At 34.3% G+C, this 23,646-nt stretch overlaps 1 protein-coding gene across 17 annotated transcripts in view; it reads right to left on the reverse strand.

Annotated features, from left to right (window-relative positions):
• Nucleotides 1-23,646, reverse strand: part of CSNK1G1 (casein kinase 1 gamma 1) — a 247,782-nt gene that overhangs the window by 36,176 nt on the left and 187,960 nt on the right. For all 17 annotated transcript variants that reach the window (XM_001366863.4, XM_001366816.4, XM_007479552.3 and 14 more), the window contains 3 exons: nt 6,675-6,826; nt 4,636-4,870; nt 818-903 (listed from right to left, as the gene is read on the reverse strand). In XM_001366863.4, coding sequence (XP_001366900.1) covers nt 818-903; nt 4,636-4,870; nt 6,675-6,826 — 473 coding nt within the window. The remainder of the gene's footprint in view (nt 1-817; nt 904-4,635; nt 4,871-6,674; nt 6,827-23,646) is intronic.

A 23,646-nucleotide genomic window follows, 5' to 3' on the forward strand; every position in this document is an offset into this window, starting at 1 on the left:
AAATACTATACTAATACTTACAGCAAAGGAAAGATATGTAAGTGAATGATTCATGAAGTATGACATAAAATATATACACACTCACACGTGCATTTGTTTTGATCCTGATCTATTAGTAAACTTGTATAAGGAATTACATCAAATATAGGCTGACATTTTGTTTGAGATTTAAAGGTATGTGAGTGCTGTCCAAGGCACTGAGAATTAAGTGGTTTGCCTAGGTCTTCTTCAATCCACTTCATCCAGTATGCTTTTCTTCTCAGAAATTTATCAGTACATTAAATTAAGTGACATTGTTTAAACTTGAATTTTCACTTTCCTCCATTAGGTCTTTAGTCTACAATGGATGAGCAAATTCTTTTAATTTCTTCAGGGGAAGTCCTTCTCTGCAAAAGGCAGAGCAGTTGCTAGCATCAACTTGTGGGGAACATTCTTTCTGCCACATAATGGTAGTGGAGAAGGGACACATACAGTGACAGAAAACATAATTAAGGTTAGAAGAGAAAGATTCTTTAAAAAAATATTACAGTATGTTAGAGGTAGGAGAAGGATTTGCTCTAGTAAAATGGATTTCTAATGGAGAAAGAATCCTTCAGAAGTCAATACTCAGTGAAGATTTAAAAATAATGAATCAAACATAAATGGTTCCTGGTTCTATTTCCATAGCAATCTTCCACTTTGCACTTATAATAACAATTAATATAGCTACCTGTAAATTAGTAAATGAGTACAGAAAGAAATCCCTAAATTGTGTATCCCACCCCCATATATCTATATCTATATTTATATCTATATCTATATCTATATCTATATATACCTTGAGTCCTTGCCAGGGTAGGCTGCCTCGAAGGAAATACATGAACATATGGCCTAAGGCTTCCAAATCATCTCGTCGGCTTTGCTCTAAAAGGCAAAACAGATCAAACAGAGTTGCAACTATGAAAGCAAAAGTGGGAACACAAACCAATAATTCTCTAAATAACATTTTGCTGTAGAAAAACTCTCTTTACAAATTCTTTTTATGTCTAAATTGGGGACAATATTTTGGATCAGATTAACATGTACATAATACTTTGTTTAGATCTGTCATTTGCAAGGAAATCCTATTAAATACACACATAGTACCCCAAAATTATTTTAGAATATCATGTAAGATTTATTAAAGTGTCCCATCTGGCTATGACAATTTATAAACAAAAAGAATTATTGGTCTCTAGAAGTTGTTTATCAGCTGAAACAAACTCTTGAGTTGTGAGGGGTTTTTTTATTTTAATTTTTCAGTGTAGGTAAAAAGGAGGTGAACATGAAGTGGTAAAATGAACACGTAAAATGATTATAAAAAAACTGTTTCTCAAATATACTGACATTCCAATTCTAATTGTCGATTAGACTAGCAGCTTTATTAAATTCTAATTTCAGAATACTATTTACACCAAAGCTCTCATGTTTATGAAAGTCTCTAGGCTCTATTAAAAGAAACTATTGGGGTAAAACTGAGAGCCAGTTTAAGTCATCACTTACAATATATTTCTTTTATATCTAAAGAACAGATCTAATTCAAGTAGGTTGGGGAAGCAAGCCATACAGCCAAGGAAAAAAAGACAGCAGACTTAACTATTGTTTTGTTTCTATTTGGAATTGGTTCAAAAAACAAATGAGTAGAATCTAGAATAAACTTTAGAGACGGAAATCAGCTTTCTAAATAGGAATATGTCTTTCGAAAGGTTTTTACTCACATTAAGGGAATGGGTCGTGTATCTTTTATGATTCGGGAAAAAAAAGAAAAAAAATAGTAGCTACCAATTAAATGAAACTAGTTTTTGTAAAAAGAATACAATGGTGACAAGAATCAATTATCCTCAAAGTTGAAAGTGATCTCAGATGATATCTAGTCCAACTTACAGTGAATTGGGTACTTTTGTCTCTGAGGTTAGGATGAAATCTACAAGGAAATATTTTGTATAGCTAAAAATAAAACAAAATTCTGCTCACAAAATTAATGCTTTAAACAGGGCTTAAAAAAGGAAGAGATGAAAAGCTTATAAATTCATGGAAGAAAAAAAGAGAGTGGTATGAGGTCTTTAGCAAAGCAATACAGACAAACCTCTTCCTGTAGCCTCTTACACTGTATCATAACTATTTATTGCTTCTCTATTTTTCTGCTCACTTCCCTTAATGAGAGGCCCCCTTTGTAGCAAAAATCCATCAGGAAATGATTGCAGTGCACTGTCATACACTAGAGGGCACAATTCTTCAAATTATTATAATGGATTGAGGAAGCCAATGGTCACCTAAATCAAACAAAAATATCATTTCTTCTAGCTTTCTAGATAGAGAAGCCATGTAAAAAAACTTTTGTAAGCTTATTTCAGCTCACTCAAAACAAGATTATGCCTTTCAGTTTTAATCACTGGCATGAATTGGGGCACTGGTGGCTTTAGAAGCACTACCTTTAAGATGATTTTAAAAAGTAAAGCTAGATTAATGTTAGTTTCAATCACTTCCTTTCATATGTGACGCATGTAGGGTATGTAGCTTCATTAATGATGAGGATGAATTCCAATACTAGCGACCCATGAATTAATTCAGGACAATCAAAGTTTCATGCTATGTCACAGGATTGCTTTCAAACACTTGAAAATCTGTGACCATTTTAAACATACAAATATTCCAAATTTAGAAACCTTTCTTTTTAGTGAGAAAAACAGATTTTGTGATTTAGTTTTTGAGATTTTCTCTCTCATTCTGGAATGGCAGGTTTTCATGACCAAGGTTTTAGTAACCAATTATGAGAAAAGGTATTAATGCAATGTTGATAGCAAACTTATCTAGTTCCCTTGTTGGCTACTACCACTCCCTTCCTGAACACCCACACACACACACACACAATCCAACAGGATATATGCCAATAATTCCTTACAGTTTTATTGCTGTTTAGTTGTTTTTAAGTCGTATTCACCTCTTTGTGACCTTATTTGGGGTTTTCTTGGCAAAGATACTGGAGTAGTTTGCCATTTCCTTCTCCAGTTCATTTTAACATTTGAGGAAACTGAGGCAAACAGGGTTGAGTGTCTTGCCCAAGGTCATAGAGCTAGTGTCTGAAGTTGGATTTGAATTCAGGTCTTCCTGACTCCAGGCCCAGTAAGTAGTCTACCTACTGCACCTTCTATTTACTCTCCTTAATTTGACCACCACCTAGGCTCAGATTAGAGACTTAATCCTTTCTAGCTTTTATTCAGCAAAAATAATAATGAACTTAAGGAGTCTATTCTGATCCAAACATAATATAACACTAACTACTGTACTACTTGTTTTAGTGTTCCCTGAGTGGTCCTTGCCTACAACCATTAAATCAACGGATAGTATCTAGGCCTGATGTGACACTTCCCTCCAAGATGGAAAAAAAAAAGCACACCACAAAACACAAAAAACAACCTCTTAAAGCGCAGAAAATATACATGTGGGATTATTAATGTCACTTAAGTCAATGATAGGGCTATCTATTTATCTTTTGAAAACATACAAGATGTTATCTTTATAGAGAGAGAGATTACATGTTTTCATGAGGCATATTCTTGTCCAATACATTAATATTTAGCCAAGTCAGGATTTTTTAAAATTAAGGATATAATTATATTATATTAGACTCTAATTCAAATGGTACTACATTGTTTTCAAAATCTCCTGAGCCACTAGAAACCAAATATGAGTGTGCCAATGTTTTTTTATTCATTGACAACTTTGCAGAATTTGTAGACTACATCAAAAGGGCAAATTCACATTCAACAAATTCAGCTCTCTGAAATTTCTTAGAAAAAGGAATATATTCAAATATTACTTTCTAATAGCTATACTATGTAAAATATTATGTAGTAAAACTGAAATATTCTAAGCAATGAAGCAAGTTATACCTATAGTTATGATAGCTTTTTTAAAAAATGCTTTAATGATAAAGGCTAATTTTTTTCTAAACCTAACTCTAAATACTGTGTATTGGCTCCAAGGCAGAAGAGTGGTAAGGGCTAGGCAATGGGGGTCAAGTGAATTGCCCAGGGTCACACAGCTGGGAAGTGTCTGAGGGCAGATCTGAACCCAGGACCTCCCATCTCTAGGCCTGGCTCTCAATCCACTGAGCTACCTAGCTGCAACCTAAAGGCTAATTTTTAAAATAAGATCTTCTACCCTGATTAATAGAAAAGCAACTAATTGTGAAATGTAGCATAAACAGAAACATAATACAGAATTTGACTAGTTATTCTTTCCTATTGCAGAACTAGCCTTAGAAAGGACCTATAGTTATTATACACACATATGTATTCCAAGATGTTAACTGCAAAAATCACTCACTAAATGCTTCTAATAAAATTTCATTAAGCTTCATATAACAAAACAACATAAAAATGATCACCTGATCACATAAAGAAAGTGTAAATCAATTAAGGGTCTAAGAGTATTTTGTTCTACATGAAGTCTTAAAAAGTCAGTAACTTGTTGGTCTTGGTTTCACAAAATGTAAAAACAATTACCTCATTAAGCAATAAGAATTAAGACTTGAAATCAAAAGGAAAAAGGTGTTATGGAAATCAGTAGTTGTTTTTAGTGAACTGCCCCTTTCTGAGAGAAAACTGAACACACCTTTGCCAAGATGAGTATTGATGGACATATATCTTGCTGTTCCAGTTAAGCTCTTGTGTTCCCTGTATGGTATATGTTTTTTGGTTTCAGGGTCAATGTATTCCTTGGCCAGGCCAAAGTCTATAATGTGTATAACATGTTCCTTCTTGTTGCCTTGTCGGCCAATGAGGAAGTTCTCTGGCTTGACATCTCGATAAATGAGGTTCTTTGAGTGCACATATTCCATTCGAGAAATCTAAAAAAAAAGAAAAAACTTGATTACTGAGAAATACTCCCACATCTCTGTAACTGCATTTAGGAAAACAACTATAACCACCCCTCAAAAAAAGCCCACAATAGAGAAAGGGAATGAAATAATATTTGTTCCAGATCACAAATTTACCTGAGAAATGATTCCCGATTCACAAATGGTGAAGAGAATTGGTTGTGTTTCCTCTGCTTTTTAGTATGTGTTCTACTTAGGTCTATAGCCAGCAACTAAGTCCCAGATATTTGAAGTGCAGATGTCCATAACAGGAAGGGCTGATTTGATCAGCAGATCTTGGAACCTTGCCTGGTAGATCTATAAACCAAAAGCTGCTGCCGTATATCCCCTATCTGTACTACAGTATGCTAAGAATGCTATGGGGAATCACAGGGTGTTAGAGGTAGAATGTTCCTTCAAGATCATCTAATTCAAACTCTTAATTTGACAAATAAAAATACTGAACCAGAGAGGGTAAATCACTTGTTCAAGGTCACATAGCTGCTGAGGAGGAACTAAAATCTATGACTCCTGATTCCAAATTCAATACTGTTCACTATGCTGATTATGCTGCTTTCTTTCAGCAGGCACTGCCTTTCCATCCCACATATTTACTGTCAACATCACTCCTACCCCACAATGTTACCTAGATACCCCCCCCCCCCCAAATAATTAGAAATCCTTCTGTGGCTACTGCCATATAGAAGTCTATAGTCCAGAAATTAAAATAGAAAGGTGCCAAGCTATTCTATTATATGCCAATAATAAAACTGCATGATTTAAAACACATCTACTAGAAAAAGTTAAGTCCAAGATGTCACTTAAATAAAAGCTAAAAATCTAATAATTCATTCTTTTTTTCCACTTTCTATTTCTATCTTCTAAAGTAAAGATTTCATAATGCTAAAGTATAATGCAAAAATGATAAAACATATTTTATGTATCTGGAAAATGGAGTTAATAAAATGTGTGCTTACCTACCTCACAAAATTGTTGTGAGTGAAGTACTAAAGAGAATTATTAGTGATATTACTATTATCCTCTTTGTAAAAAATATTTATATTTGTAAAGGCTTTTCTAATTATTTATAAAAGTTAAAGAACTATAGATATGTGAATTGTAGGCTGAAAAAATAGGGTAGATTTTTAGCCTAAGTTTTGCTTACATATGACCACTTGTGATAAATAATCATACAGCTACATCTTTCTCATAACGGATGGATAGTTTTCTCATGGGAATTATTCAACTGTTCTTTAACTGGTTTCACTTTCTAAATTTAAAGTACATTCTTTTTTATAAGAACTGAATAACCAGCCTCTACAACTATGCCAGGCTCTGCTGTGAAAGGAGGCAAGAAAAGACATTTCATCATGGTAGAATCTCCCCTTTGCTGCTTCAGATCCTGCAACAGCTGCTCAGTATGTTGTATCTCATATCTCTTCATGAGGCCAACGAAATGGAAAACTTATTACTGTGTTAAAAATCTTTAAGTAAGTCATTAAAAAATCATTAAGTAAATCAGCTTCATCTGGATGATTTTAAGAATTATATCCTCGCTCCTCCAAATTATTTAGTTTACCTTTAAGGATGGGATATTGCCCAAGGTGCAAATTGTTTCAATGTATTAAAATATCTGTAATTTTTTGGTTAGGGAGAATAGGTCTAATGTTACTTTTCTTTTTTTAAATGTGATATTCTGAGAATGGCATTAAAAAAAAATGAAAAGTCAATAGTCATTGCTAGTTAATACATAGCAGGGAAGCATGCACATTCCATCACCAGATTCTTCACTTACCAACTGGATGGCTATCATTAACACAGTCTTCAAAGTAAACGTTCGGTCACAGAGGTCAAACAAGTCCTCCAAGCTAGGGCCAAGAAGCTCCAGTACCATGGCATTGTATTTCCCACATGGCCCAAAATAATACACCTGGGGTAGGCCTTCCGCTGAAAATGGAGAGGACATTTTTAAAAAATTAAAATTCAAAACACATAAAAATACTGGCCTGAATTCAGTAGAGATAATGACTTTGCAGTGTTTAAGATGAAATTTACTTCCATGTTTTTCCACATTTCTTAAGCAAATAAGTTTATCAATGGAAACAAGTTTCAATGCAAACTAACTACAGAGTAGGGATTGGAATACTGAGATGGCCATTTCCCCAACCACATTCAAGCACCTCTGTAGGACATGATTGCCCCTGATCCACTACTAGCTCATAGAATAAATGATTCTTCCCAAAGGATGTTTAAAAGCACAGTAATATAAAAGAGGTAAATGATGGCTCAGTGGCCTTAAGATCAAGCTAACAGATCATGTTGCACTAACTGGTTTCATTAATGCTCCCCAAGCTTGCTGGTAAAGCAGCATTTTGCAATTTGTATTTGTTGCCCCACAAAGAGCTCAAACTAACTCTCCAGTGGAGAGGTCACAGAGCATGCTACTCTGGCCATGTGCTAGTACAACAGGGACTCTCTAGTACAGTAGTTGGTATTTCCTGTTTTCTTATTGTCTGCTGGAGACAAGTCAACAGATACTTAAGTGTTTGACTTCTAATAAGTAATTATAAAAGGTAAAAAGCTGAACTTTTCACCAGATTTGTAATCCACAGCTACAAGGAGTGAATTTCCACTTTAATGATATGAGTTTCCTCCTTGGTGTGTATTAACAGCCAGTACAGAAAAGAAACTATATGGCCTATTCAAACTATATGGCCTTTAACCACATAAATAGTTGAAGGAATATTCAGTATTCATGATGGGGTTGTCCTAATACAATAAAAATGGCAATGCCTTCAAAGTTAATTTATACTATGATAATCAAATTACCAAAGGGACACTTTACAGAATTCAATAAAATAATATTGATTCAAACTATATGACAAAGTGGAAGTGATTAAAAGTTTAAGTATTGTTTAAAAAGAAGAGGCAAATCAATGGAAAGGACTAGAAAAGGAAGAATCAGAAATAATGGAACTCAAACTATATTTCATAAACTGGAAAACAAACTACTTAGGAAAGAATTACCTATTTGATAAAAACTCCTGAGAAAACTGGAACATTCTGGAAGAAATTAGCTATAGATCATTACCTTATAATACATTCTACAATTAAATTCTAAATAGATATGTTAAGTTAATATTAACAAATTAAAATAGAAGAACACATATATGTATGGGTAGGAGAGGTATTACTTAAAGGATAGAGGAAATTACATAAGAAAAAAAGAGAATTTTAATTACCTGAAACTTAACAACCACATGAAAGAATAATCTAATTCATTAATACTTTAAAAAGTACAAATGAAAATAACCCTGAGGTTCCATCTCTTAATCCTACTAATTGTCAAAGATGACAAAAGATGGGAATACACAGTTATGAACTTGTGGGAAGTGTGATAGAGGCTGGCACTAGAGAAAAAGTGCCAGACTGAAGAGTATATGAAATTGATCACCTCAATGGGGGAAGGGCCCTGGGAGTGAATTTCCTGAGGAGAGAAGACTGGGAGAACAGTGAGGGTCTCTCGGTCTGGAGACATCGAAGAGAGAAGGTAGATAAAGACTTTCTCCTGAGGGTTACCCACTTTTCCTGCTGGTGACTGGAAATCCTTCCCCCAACATTTCCCAGTTGAAGAGACTTTCTGAAGAGAAACCTGAACAGACTTTACCTCAGCTCCTGTGCCCAGGGGTGAGTCAACCAGACTTTCTCTCGGGGGGCTCAGGCTGCCAAGGCCGGAGTTCCCCCTAAACTTGAGGAGGGAGGAAAAGGGTTTAGATAGAAACAGGGACTCCCTTTTCCCACTTTCCTTTTCCCATTCTTCCCTGTTCATTATTTCTTTTTGTAGTACCTGATTGAGTTAACATTAAAGTTATTTGTTCCCCAAGCTGAGTGTGAGTGAACTGATATTGGGGAGATCTTTTTGGTCTCGAGTAATGGAGGGGGGACAAGAGGGACAAGAGCGAATTGGGGAGAGCAGCTTTAGCTAAAGAGGGAAGGCAGAAGGGGGAAAATCTTCAAAACCCCTCTCCTGTCTCTCTGAGCCAACCCATTACATCTGCTGTCTCCCCTGAACCCCGCTTTCCAGGAAGAGGGGGGGTTCTCCTCTCTTTCTCTCTCCATACTGAAAAGCCCAAGCCTCCCTCGTTGGGGTACATCCCTTCCCTTTATCTTTTTTTAAAAACAGAAGATAGGAATACTATAGCATTCCTAGTGGAACTGTGTTATGCAGTGGTTAAGGTACCAAGCCTGACGTATTTTGAAGTTCGAATCTGGTCTTAGACGACAGGCTGTCAGGCTGTGTGATCCTAATCGAGTCATTTAACCCTCTTTGCCTCAGTTTCCTCATCTGACAAATAAGCTGGAGAAGGAAACCACAAACCACTCCAGTATCTTTGACAAGAAAATCCAAAATGGGTTTTGGTTTAAAAAGATTATTACAAAAATGAATAATATGGAAATAAGTATGGAGTGATAATACATGTATACCAGTGGAATTGCTTGTCTGCTCTGAGAGGGGGGAGAGAAAAGGGACAGAGAGAACATGAATGAAGCAACCATGGAAAAACATTTTTAAATAAATAAAGAAAATTATTTTTTTAAAAAGAAAGAAAATCCCAAATGGAGTCACAAAGAGTTAGACATGACTTAAATGAGAGAGTGGAACTATGAATCTGTATAATCATTTTGGAAATCAATTTAGAATTATGCAAATAAGGTGACCAAAATATCTTTTGATCCAGAAACTACACTATTGGGCTTTTATCCCAAGAAGCCACTGTTAAGGAAGTCCCCAAACATTAAAATATTTATAGCAGCATTTTTTTTTGTGTGTTAGCAAAGACTTGGAAACAAAATAAATGCCTATCAATTGGGGAATGGATAAAAAATGCTGTAATCAATGTAATGAATTATTACAATGCTATAAGAAACTGATGAATATAAAGAATACAGAAAGAACTCCATGAACTGATGCAAAATGAGGGTAAGCAGAACCAAGGAAACAATATACACAATGACTATAGCAACATAAATGGAAAGAATAACCACAAGAAAATTAAAAGTGAATGTTGCAAAATTATAAAGGGTAAGCATGGCTCTAGAGAAGTCAAGAGAACACTTTCCCAACCCTCAGAAGAGGTGGTAAAGCCCACAAGTACAGCACTTTGCACATATTTCTAGATTTTTTTTTTTGATGTGTTGATCCATCATACTGATTTTTTTCCTTTTCCTTTTTTGTCTTGAAAAGATACATATCATATGACTCCCAGGGAAGGGAGTTAGAAGGAATACTTGGGGCAATTATAGTGATATTAAAGAAAAAGGAAAGAGAAGGCTATAAGAAAGAAGGGAATAAGTTACATTTGTATAAAAGCAAGAGAACAATAAAACATAAAACACACACACATATATACAAATAAAACCGTACTCATGGGGGCAGCTGAGTAGCTCAGTGGATTGAGAGCCAGGCCTAGAGATGGGAGGTCCTGGGTTCAAATCTGGCCTCAGCCACTTCCTAGCTGTGTGACCCTGGGCAAGTCACTTGACCACCATTGCCTAGCCCTTACCACTCTTCTGCCTTGGAGCCAAAACACAGTATTGACTCCAAGACAGAAGGTAAGGGTTAAAAAAAACCCAAAAAAAACGTACTCATAACTAAACACAGTATTTTCAGGTATAAACAGAAAATTTCAGGAATCACTGTGACCATTCACCTTTTTCTTGCTAAGAATTGAATTGTTTTGACTATTTTACTCTCATTAGTTCTAAAAAGGATATCATATAAAGATAATGTATACCTTTAACTTGATGCATTTTAATTTGTTTAAAATCCATAAAACTCAACAACCGCTCTTATGAAGTCCTTATTAGAAATTCAAAATCAAACACTGCATGTTGTAGATCAGTACTTTTTTTTTTTGTCACTTAGGATGACTATGATTTAAATGAAATTTCTTCCATGACATAACCCGTTTAACCAGTGTTTGAAGTTATCAGTACCTGGCATTCTCAGTGCAGATACTCTAATCATCTAAAAGGGACTTGCCCCCTTAGTTGGCTGAATTACAAATCTTAGCGACTAGAGATGATTTATTACCACCTAGATTAATTTTTTGGTCCTCAGAAGCAAGGAGTTTCACTCTTGTATCATCTGGTGACAATTTTGGCCTCAGGCAAACTAAGAATTTCCATGTTTATAAAGAAGTGGGTAAAGATATTTTGGGGGGATAATATCTGCCAATTTTTTAATAACAATATTTTATTTACAATTATCTCTTTCTTGAAGCACCAAAAAACTCCTGTTCTAGCCCTAATCCTTTCAGTTGTAGCTCTGTCTCTCTCCTTCTTTTCTGCCTCTCTCTCATATTACACACCTCCTAGAGGAAAAATAATTTTGAGCACCATGTTATATGTACATTTAGTTATTCATAAATTATAAACATGTATTATTACACTAATAATTATGGACAATACAAAATTTACACAAAATAGAAATTAAAGAATGGTAAAGATAAACTACTACTTTGAAAATGTTTTAATTAATGGTTTAAAACCTTTTTGTTCTAGCTAAAATATTGCTAATAAAAATAGTAATGCTTTAGTGAATGAAATGATATAGAATAGGCTTACTTATTTTATTATTTTTTTAAACCCTTATCTTCCATCTTGGAATCAATACTGTGTATTGGTTCCAAGGCAGAAGAGTGGTAAGGGCTAGGCAATGGAGTTCAAGTGACTTGCCCAGACTCACTTAGCTAGGAAATGTCTGCGGCCATATTTGAACCCAGGACCTTCCATCTCTAGGCCTGGCTCTCAATCCACTGAGATACCCAGGTGCCCCCAGGCTTACTTATTTGAAAAAAAATTTTTGTTTAATACTTTTCTCATAATCATTGTAATTTCAGGTCCTACATTCAGTTTCTTTTAATACTTTGTTTTAATTGCTGGCTTAGCTGAAAATAATTACCTTAAGAAGATCCAACTGGAAGCTGGATGTTACTTACATTGGCTATACTTATGAAATCACAGTAACTCATTTTGAATACTACTCACAAATTGTGCAAATTTTTTTCTTAAATTTAGCTAATAAATTTCCATCTTCCCTGATTTCAGTCAATTCTTCTTACAAACTAATCCAAAGGTGTTGCCTTTTTATATTTTTAACAAATGGGTTCAAAATTTACCAAACCCCTTCATTGCTAACATCTTTAAAGTTAGGAAATTCTGTTTTCAAGTTTCTTAAGTATCAGGTATGAAAGTTTTCTAGGTGAAGCAAATAATTTTCAGACAAGTTTATTTAAGGAGAAGGAGGTCAAGAATGTCAAATGCAGAGATCAAATATGATGTGGACTGAGAAAAAGTCATCAGATTAGGCAATTCAGTAGAGATCCTTGCTAACCTAGAAGAGAATGGTTTTAGTTGAGTGAGAAATAAAAGGTACTAAAGGGAAGATAAACTAGACGACTAGAAAGGTAGTGATACCTTTCACAGAAATAAGGAATTTTGAAAGAGCAGTAAGATTTTAGGGAAAGATGAGGGCTAATGTATATAACAACCCATCCATATCTGCTCATCCTGTGCTCCTTATTCTCACTGAAAATGAATTTTTAAAAAGAATTTTAAAAATTACTGTGTGCAATACAAGTACAAAAGCAAGGCAGTTCTTATTTTCAAGGAGCACATATTCCAATGAGGGAAACAATACACACGAGGCTTCTATTGTAAATCTGATGGTCCTGAGGGTGCAGTCACAATGCAGATGCTATATCTTATTAAATTTACCATTAGGAAAAGCATATTGGTTTCTGATGGTGAACCATTAGACAGTGCCAATCATGTGGATAGAAATTCAATGTCCTATTAGGGTATTCCTAAAATATTAAAATGGGCAGCTAGGGTGCTTAGGCGATAAGAGTGCTAGGACTAACATCAGGAAGACTCCTCTTCCTGGATTCAAATCTGACCTCAAACACCTACTAGCTCTGTGACCCTGGGCAAGTTACTTAACCATGTTTATTTTAATTTCCTCATCCATCAAATGAACAGGAGAAGAAAATAGAAAGCCATTGTGGTATCTTTGCAAAGAAAAACCCAAATGGGTCATGAAGAATTAGACACAACTTAATAACAACAACAAAATATATTAAAATAATACAACTTTTACTGTTTGTATGTTAGGGGTTCTTTCAGAGTTGGACAACAAATCTGACAATCTTGTTGAGGAAACAAATGTAAAATAGCAGATTGCTTGAAGCTTCCACTTCCTGGTTATTACAAAACTTGACTCTCATAAGCTACTGAACTAAATTATCAGCACTATCTGTACAAATAGGAGTCTTTAGGGTCCATTCTGTGCTTGGCTTCTTTCATGATTACCCATAAAGTAGTTCACAGTGGTTGATAATAATGTAGACATCTAACTACTAAAAAGGCTTACATCACTGGTCACAGGGTATTAAACAGTAATATCTTGAAGCTATCTTGTTCCTATTCAAACTAGTAGCTTTGCAAGGAAAAATTCCCATATTATTTTTCAAAGTCATCTTGTAGGCAGTGTTTGAAAGACCTCATTAATGCTAGAGTAGAAGGCTCTAGAACACTGGTGTTGCAGACCTTATAGGCTAATATGCTAAATAAAGTTCTTTCTGCATATAATTGTGATGTCTGAGAGAAAAAAATTAATAGATTTACAGTAAATCACAGGGTGACTAATATAGATGCAGCTAAAGGAGTTTCTGGTAGTATATTAATGGTGTTTCCTAAATGGGCCTACTAAATTAAGTCCCTGGTAAATTTCCCTCAATTCAAAAGTAACATGCAATAATTTCAATGTTTTTTGTTTTAATCAGTTTAAAGTTACTAACACATTTTCTATGTCTATTGGTCAAATTTACAATGGAATGCTATATATCTGATAAGTTCTATACCTAAATTCTCTTTATGAATTTTCTAATACAGTTTTCCCATCTATAATTAACACAGTTTTTTAAGCTCTGCCAAACAGTGGGCTTCACACACCTCAAATTCTGCACAATGGTAAGAGAGATATATAATTCTACTGCTAATTTTTAGTCTGCTATAAATGAAACTAAAGTTAAACATATTAAAATAAGGATAATGACTTCTTTATCATCCAGGTTCTTTTAAAAGATTTCATAATGCAGTATGAAAAATGCTTTTAGCTCTGCTTTTAGCAGAGATATTATTAAATGTATACTGGGCTGAGAACTAAAATAGAACTAGGCACCCTTGAAGTGCTTAGCAATTGATCATACTACTGGCTAATAATTAGGCTGCTTTCATTCTTTTTAAAAGCAAAATAACCTGAGAGTTCAAAGAAGCAAAGTCAAATATAACTGCTTAAATTAATATCTGAATTTCAAAAATAGTTCTATGTTGATAATCTTTCAAATACAAGTCTGGTATTCAAGATGGTATTCAAATATTTCTACTGCTGGGCTCATAAAAAATGCTAAATTTTACCAATAACAAACTCTAATGTTATTTTACACAAAATAAGAGTGTTATCAAGGAAATGGTGAACTAAAGTAATGTTTTCAAAGAAACCTCTAAAGGTAATTAATAAGAAAGAAAAGCCTGATGTCTCCCTATAAAATAGGAGAAAAGAATCATGGCACAGAAAGCATTAAGACCTAAGTGGAGATAGGAACTACTACAAAAAAAAAAAAACCCAAACCTTATTATCACTATCATTAATCATTAATAATATGAAACCGCACCTATTTAGTAAAAACAAAATATGGTAAAGCAAAAGATTTCTCAATTTTAGTTTTCAAAAATGCTCTTTTTATAATATAAACAATTTCAGAAATCTGAGACATAAGTATTCAAATTACTGTAGCTCATTTCACATACATTATCCAAATCTTAAACTAGTTTGAGGGCTTTATCTAAAAAGCATCATATGAGATGTGAGAAAATGAATGTTCTTGAAATTGTTAATTTTTAAAAAATTAATTAAATATAAAAACTGATGAAGCATGTTACCTGTCACTAGACAGAGGTGAGAGATTTAAGAGGGTAAAATGAGAAATTTTGTGGACATGATCAATGCAGGAGTTTGTTTTGTTTGATGATGCATATTTGTTAAGGAGGATTTTATTTTTCTTTATTTCCCTTCAATTAGGGTGGATAGGAAGGAGAAAAAAATTATTTTTGTTTGGCAGTGGGCAAAATTTTTAAAAGGGGCAGGGAAAATGGCTATCCTTTATATTGTGCATGATGTATCTCTCTCTCTTCTCTCTCTCCTCTTTCTTTCTCTCTCTCTCTCTCTCTTTTTCTCTCTCTCTCTCTCTGAAGCTTCTGTGGTTTCACAGTATGAAAATGAATTATTCCAGTGCATATGCCACCAAAGCCCTAATAAAATTTAAACAGACATAAAGTAGGCACAGATTGAATGAAATCTTTCAAATTAAAATTTTATAATAAAATGCAAAGCCATTAAGCAAAGAAAAGCAAAAGGGGCTAGTAAGTTATAAAAAAAAAGAACAAGGAAGGGTGGGAAAAGAAATTCCCTTGAACATATAAAATCTGGAATAGCAATTGTGTTTTTTGTTTCCCTCAAAATGCTTCCCTTTTTACTTATGTTCCCACCGCAAAAATTTTATAAAGCTACCTTAAACAATCTACTAAGTGATTCCATTTCTTGTCATTCTTTCCTATAACTCCTCTGACTCTAGCAGACTATCCAGAAGCTTAGGCTACCTTCAAAATCACAGTAATTTCATTCTCATGAATGGCAGCATGGAACTGTGTGTGTATTACTGGTTCTGTAGTCAAGAAGAGCTAGATTTCAAAGCCCAGATCTGATACTTCCTACCTTTGTGACTGGATATTTGTTTGATCCTCTGTACAATGAGCAGAAGTGACTAGAGGGCCTTCCAGGTTCTTTCTAGTTCTAACTTGACCCAATATCCATCAGAAGCTCTGGTAGGTCTCACTAAAATGCAAGGTTGAATTTCAAGTATGGGCCTAGAGATGGATAATATGTGAGTTTTCCCATGTACCAGATGGTCACCAAGTGTGCTGAAGGGTGATAAAAGTTGTTGGGGGTTTTGTTGTTGTTTTTAAATCCTTGCTTACTATTTTAGTAAGCAACTCTAAGGCAGAAGGGCAAGGACTAGGCAATTGGGGTTAAGTGACTTCCCCAAGGTCACACAACTAGGAAGTGTCTGAGGCCAGATGATTTGAACTCAGATCCTCCTGACTCAAGGGCTAGTGTGCTCTATCCACTGTGCCACCTAACTGTTGCTCCTAGTGATGAAAATTTGATTGCAATAATTCTCAAAAGCCATACACAAAGTTTTGAAGGGGTTGTGATCTGTATTGGTGGTGGGAATAACTAAATCAATAAGAAAACAAAACATACCTAACTACAGAAAAAACTGAAGGAAAAAAACAGTAAAATTAATTCTGTAAATTTCAAATGACAGAGAATGAAAACACAACCAAGTTTTAAAGTTTAAACTTTGGCTTTCTAGTACTCGGCTGAATCTTCTGGGAGGAAATAATGGGGGAAATCTGTTTTGCAAAGCCATATCTAGAATGTTATAATCTTCTCTACTCTGAGTTTTGTAAAGATTCCAGGATCATTTTATGATGGTACAACAATCATGTATATACAAGACTGCTTCAATATGGAGACATATATGTATAACCAATTATTTCTCATTTCAGTTCAAAGCACAAAGATTCACAAATAAATTATTATATTCTCATCCTTTCCCACCCACAACAAAGGAATTGAAAAACGTCAAGTACCTTAAAATTCATTATTTTACCAGTCTAGTAAATTATGGAAGTTTATCATTTTCACTCTATACTTCTTTTTCTACCTCTACTATCTTCCTCTTTTGATCATGCACTAGATTGACAAAAATTTATTGGGTATTTTTCCCCCTACATCTTATCTGACCCACCACCACCGAAAAAAGGAAAAAGGAAACCCTGGTAGCAAATAAGGATAGTCAGACAAAACAATCTCATCCAAAAAATGTGTCTCAATCTACATAATAATTTATCACCTTTTGGAGAGGAAGTGGGTAGCTGTCTTTACCATTAGTTTTCTGGAATTACAGTTTGTCATTAAATTGCAGATATTTTTCACAACTTTATTTTTATAATATTGATATTAAACTATGTATTGTTCTGGTTCTGTGCTCACATCATGGGTTCCTTTGAAACCATCTCTTCCTTTTCATATAGCATAAAAGTGCTACTCCTAGTTCCTTGCAACCACAAAAAGAACTGATATATATATACATATGTGTATATATATATATATATATTTCTATTTATTTATTTAATTTAATTTATTTATTTTTAATTTAAAACCCTTACCTTCCATCTTGGAGTCAATATTGTGTATTGGCTCCAAGGCAGAAGAGTGGGAACGGCTAGGTAATGGGGGTTAAGCGACTTGCCCAGGGTCACACAGCTGGGAAGTGTCTGAGGCCAGATTTGAACCTAGGACCTCCCATCTCTAGGCCTGACTCTCAATCCACTGAGCCATCCAGCTGCCCCATATTTATTTATTTTTGTAGAGAGGACTTTTCTTCCTTCTTTGACTTCCTTGAGTGACAGACCTAGCTTACAGTTTAAAAGTCTATAATCTTAGAATGACTGAGCATCCTTTTGATTTGGTCTGTGCTTACAGAGAGATGCCAAACAAATTCTGAAAAACCCTGATTGGAAAAATCTCCCAGTTTTTAGACAAACTTCACTAAATTGTCAAGCTAGCTAAAGCATACTTCCTTCTGAAGCTTACACTGAGTAAGTAAAAATAGAGGTTTATTTACTTCTCATCCTAAGACAAAGCAGTGTTGGCCTCAAAGATGTGGGTTTAGGTTGTACATCTGGCCCATATTTAGTGTGTGACCAAAGGCAAGTCTCTACTTCTCAGTTAGGTGGTAACTCCCTAAGACTATTAATAGCAGAGAGAGTGGAACCTGATTGGTCAAAAGGATTTTTCTCAATGAAAAGCTCTTTATGCCAATGAAATCACAGGTCCAGTATCTATCCCAAACCCAGACCAAAACATACAAACAAAACAAAATCCATTATCTATTAAATATATCTGTTTAATTAGGAAAGTTTGAGTTTACTTAAGAACCAAATTAGCTACATATGAAGTGGTTTATGACCAACACATTGGCCATTAGGCAACTCTAGTCAATGTAACTCTAAAATTTAATTAAGTGTTCAGTCCATGAACCTTATAGATACAACTAAATATTTAAGATGATGAAAAATAATACAATGTGATCTCAAAAGAAATTTACTAATTCTGTAATAATGAGCAACTTATAAACTCTAAGGCTCAGTTTTCTCACCACGAAAATGGGAATTATAGGCTTTCCCATGGAACTTAATCTCATACTTTTGTGAGGATTGAAAGAAGTAATTTATATGAAAGTTTTGTAAACTTTGAATTGCCATATAAATGTAAGGTTTTATTACTGATAATACTCTATTACTAGTTATTTTTATTATTATTCTTTTCCACTAGAGTTTTCCAATGATTTACTGGGATAAGGAGATGATCCTGCATGATGTCAATGGAGAACAGACTGTAGTATGTATTTCTCAAGCTGGAAAGGGTTTGGGTATGGGCCTGGTGATGGAATAGTCATATTTATTATACTGGGATCAGCCTAGATAAGTCCAAGAGGCTCATTATCAAAGGGCTGACCATGACAGCTCATTAAGTGGTTTACTAAGGCAGGAAAGTGTTTTGAATTTCCTTGCTGGTAGAGGTGCTTGTGAAAAAGAAATGGAAGATTCTTAAAATCTTCAACAGAGAAAGCACTCTGGAATCTGTACCCCAGGTTGAATTCAGAGGCCAGGATACTTGCTATGTGACCATGGGCAAGGCACCCAACATCCCTAACCTTTAGTTTCCTCATGTGGAAAAATGAGGATAAAAATACTTCTACTCCCTGAATCATTGAGAGGGTTGTATAGGGAACACTCTGCAAACATTAAGTGCTTTGCAAATAATAAAAATAGCTAAGTAATGATGATTATGGCACTGAGGACCATATGCTATTTTTTCTGGGATAACTAAAAAACCAAAGAGGGACAAGTACAAGGTAGGTACACAATAAATATTGATCACTGGAATGATGCGAATACTCAAACTCTACATTATGCCTTAAAATGCATGTGTATAAAAATCTATTACATATCAAACACACACAGAGGACTGAACTTATGATAATGTAAGGGGGTCAATTAAAGCCAACAGAAGGAAAAGGATTAAGTCTTAAAGGAGTAACATGCCAGTACAAAAGGAAGGCAAATGTGATAGTGCTAAAAGAGAAAATATAGTGTCATACAGAAAGGAGGAAGATGCAATTGGAAAGAATACAAAAATAAAAATATTCAAATTTGGATCTTTTTTGATTTGTATCATAGACACACATATTTTAAAACTATGAAGTATTTTACCTTGCAATAGAATTATTATTCTGACAGTATGTGAGAAATCATCTACCTTACTGTATCCTACTGTAGAAATCTAAAGAAAATATTCCCTTTAATCTATGACACTAATAGATACAGTCAAGGGAGCAATTATATTCCAGTACAAGATGGTAGATATATACTACTATCTTTTCTTAACTCATAAGAATAATAAACATTCAAATGTCTCTGACTCATCCCTTTGGTTACACAAAATGGAGAATGTTTAGGTGATACAAAACACTCTCATCTATTCTAAAAATCAAATTTGACAAACTTCCAGTGGTGAAAGAAATGATCTCCAGAGGGATACCTACCTAATTTATTGTCTCTATTCTTTTTGCCTGAACTTCTTAAACCATTATTTCCTAAAAGGGTTGGCACAGCCATTTCCAACCTCAGAGAAAAATCTCTTGAGCTATGAAGGGAAGACAAATAGATATGAAGGAAGAAAAGGATTGCGTGCGTGCGTGCGTGTGTGTATGTGTGTGTCTGTGAAACCTAACCAAAATACAAAGGAGTCTTCTTAGTGAAACGATGCCTTAAAGCATATGTGAAATGCTATCAGATGAAGCCAAAGTACAGACAAGAGATATAGTAAGAAAATCAAGTTGTGGATTAAGAATAATAAATGGAATAATTGGCAGTTATCTCAAAAGTCACCTCATTAAATGTATACTTGATGCTGGAATTTTCTAGGTCTTTAGCTTGACAGCTAAAATGAAACATTTTTTATCGGTATTTATGGGTGATGATAAGTTTTTTGGAGTGCTGAAATTCAACCATAATATTCTATAATACTAATTTCATGGAGCAACCAGAATTCACTAATCCTGTCAATTTACATATACTTACATATACTTTTTTTTCCAGAACTTAACCTTCGATCTTTAAGAAACAATAATGTGTACTAGTTCTAAGGCAGAGAGTGGTGAGGGCTAGGCAAAGGGAGTTAAGTGACTTGCTCAGGGTCACACAGCTAGGAAATGTCTGCAGTCAAACTTAAACCCAGGGCTTCTTGTCTCCAGGCCTGGCTCTCTATCCACTTAGCCATCAAACTGTCTCCTATGAACTGATTCTTAAATCATTTTTCAGTTCTCCTGAAGGACAAAATTCAGGTTTCATATCCTATTTTATGTCATTCAGCAAATGTCTAGCAATTTGTTTTTTTTTTTTTTATTCTGCAGAGAATATATAACAGATCAGAAGTTCTCAAACTTTTTGGTCTTAGGGCCCCTTTCCACTTTTAAGAAACCCAAGGAACTTCTGTTTATGTGCATTATATCTAACAATATTTTAATACTAAAAATTAAATGGCGTAGTGCTAATATGAAAATAGCTTTGATCTTGTGGATGCCTTAAAAGGAGGAACCAAGGAGAGAGGAACTATTTGGGATCTGATTCTCACCAATAAGGAGGAAATGGTTGCTGGAGAAGAAATGATGAAAACATTGAAATAAAATTAACTATTTTATTTTGAAATTTATGATAAGGAAGGAGAAAAAAGATGGGTAACTAAGAATTTTAGAGAATGTATTTTTAAAATTTCAGAAAAATAGCATAAGAACTCATAACCTAAAATTTGATAGGGGATTGGTCTCCCCTTGGCAGATTCTTGGTTTACTGTTAAATAGAAGTTTTTAAAGTAAAGACTGAATATAACCACTTATCAGGGGAATTCTGAAAGGAATTCTTATTTGGATACGGGTTAAATTTGAAGGCTTCTAATGCTCCTTCCAATTCTTTATTTGTGTTTAATGTTTATTAGTAGAGCCAAAATTTGTTGTTTTCCTTTAAGACTATCAGTAGATCAACTTTAAAACAATAATTTGGCTTATTCTGTGTGATTGCTAGAACCTCGTTTCCAGGATAGTGCTGCAGTAAAAAGTAATGAAGTTAAAAGGACATCTGGTTAGAACTTCAGCATAGAAAAAGACAATCCTTTGTGCAATATGAACTTCCTCTATGTTACTGTATAAGGCTAAAAGCAATATGAGAAGAATGGCCCTCAGGTTCCTGGTGTTGGGAAATAATTAACATAGGCTGTATCCCAAAGTCTTTGATCAGAGACTAGTTATCAATGAATGATGTGCTTCCAAAATGACCTTTTGATAATAAGCAATATTGGCCAGAAAAAGAGATATGAAAAGGCACCATCTTCTCTTCTTTGTTGTTGTTTTTAAATCCTTACCTTCCATCTTGGAATCAATATTGTGTATTGGTTCCAAGAAAGAAGAGTGGTAAGGACTAGGCAATGGGGGTTAAGTGACTTGCCCAGAGTCACACAGCTGGGAAGTGTCTGAGGCCATATTTGAACCTACGATCTCCTGTCTCTAGGCCTGGCTCTCAATCCACTGAGCTACCCATCTGCCTCCCATTTTCTCTTCTTTGAAGAAGTAGAGGATCTTTATGGACATTACACCCAATGTTGTACTTGAGTGATGTGCTTTCCTCTTTTTTAAATTCTTTGCTGTATATATAACCTATTTCAGATTATTTGCTATTTCAAGGAAGGGAAAGAGAAGAGGGATGGAAGGAGAGAACTTAGAGGTCAAATTTTTTAAAAAACCAAATAACAAAATTATTTTTACACATAAGTGGAAAAAATAAAATTTTTGAAAGTACTTGAAATAATTGAAAAATTTTTAAACAAAATTCTTTGCAATAAAAAACAAAAGGGGGAGATGGATTATAAAATGAAAAAACAATGTGTAAATAAAAATGCAAATTAAAAAATATTCAGAAAGTTGCCTTTTAGTGTAGTATCTTGGTTAAAACTAGGATGTTTAATCTTCAAAGAATTAGCACATGGAAACAGAAAAATGTGTTATTCTAGGAAAGCATTATGCAGGAAAGGTTGCTTGAATTTTTTAGGTCTGAGTTTAATCATATATAAAATGAAGGGGCTTGACAAGAAGATGTCTATTTGACTTTTACTTTTTATTAATTTTTAAGAAGAAAAGGAAATTTGTAAAACATAGAACTCAAATTTCACAATGAAAGGTGAGCAATAATGGATACTGAGAGTATGATACCAATATATGAGGGTATTTAATGACAAAGATCTCTATTTTTCATGAGGTTTCACATTAGTCAGATTTTTTGAGCTAATGTTTTTGCCATTACTTTATTTTAATAGCATAAACAAAAACAGTCACTTGAATGTAATTTTAAAATTTTTCTAGAAAATATAGTGGTCTTTTAAGAAAATGGGGATTGTGATATTAATTAAACTCTAAAGGTAAAAAAACACAAAGTCTTTACCTTAGCAAAAAAGGAGGTGCTGAAGAGAATTGTTTTGCTGTTAACTACACATACTCTCTGATCTCTGACAGTCTCCGCTGCCCCTTAGATTCAGGCAGAGTCACAGTTAGGTACCATTCCTAGTGAGAAGCTACAATGACCTTGGTACTATCCTTTCTGCAAAGAATATTTAAAGATGCACATGTTTTCTACTTCCCCTCTTCCCCAGAGGAAAAGATTACAGTTTTCTATATAAGGCTTTTCAAAAAAGTCAACATTGTATAGAGTGTATGGTTCCAAAACATTATGGCTTGACAGGAAGTTCTTGGTTCTTATAAATTATATGGAAAGGGCTAGTTTTTCCCATAAGGTATCTTGACATCACATTTCTTTTCAGATACTCCAAGGGGGCCAGTAATTACAATAATTACAGTGTACAAGGAAGAACACTGTCACTGAAAATCATGAAAGGGACAGCCTTATCATGTATAGGAGCCCTCAACATTCTAACAAACCAAACACATTTTCTGCTGCTATAGAAAAGGATACCCAATTTCTGGGTTTGGATTTTAAAACCAGTAACACTTCACATTAGAACATGACAACTGATGAAAAATACTGAAGATGATCATAGTAGAATTTAAGAACTAGGCAGTACCTTGGGGATAATCTAGGTCAAATCACCTTCATTTTAGAGCTGCAGCAACTAAAGCCTAGTGGAACATAATGAGATGCTCCAACAGGATTTTGAGCACATATCTTTTAACTTTAAAACTCATGCTTAAAAATATTAACTCCTCTTCACCTCCAAAAAGAGGAAGGAGAAAAACAGTAAGTTCATGTAAAATTCTTATATAAAATGAAAAGACCACAAAAAAGTACAAAACATTGATTTTTACTGGTAATTTTATTTGGATATTTTATGAACAAGTAGAATTCAAACTGTTATAGAAATAACTGATGTAACTAAGATCAACCATCTTCAGAAGCAGGTAAAGAAATGTTGTTCTAGGAGAGTTTTAGGCAGCATAAGAAAGTCTACC

This window comes from Monodelphis domestica, chromosome 1 (genome assembly GCF_027887165.1).
Source record: "Monodelphis domestica isolate mMonDom1 chromosome 1, mMonDom1.pri, whole genome shotgun sequence".
In the NCBI taxonomy this organism is placed as follows: domain Eukaryota; kingdom Metazoa; phylum Chordata; class Mammalia; order Didelphimorphia; family Didelphidae; genus Monodelphis; species Monodelphis domestica.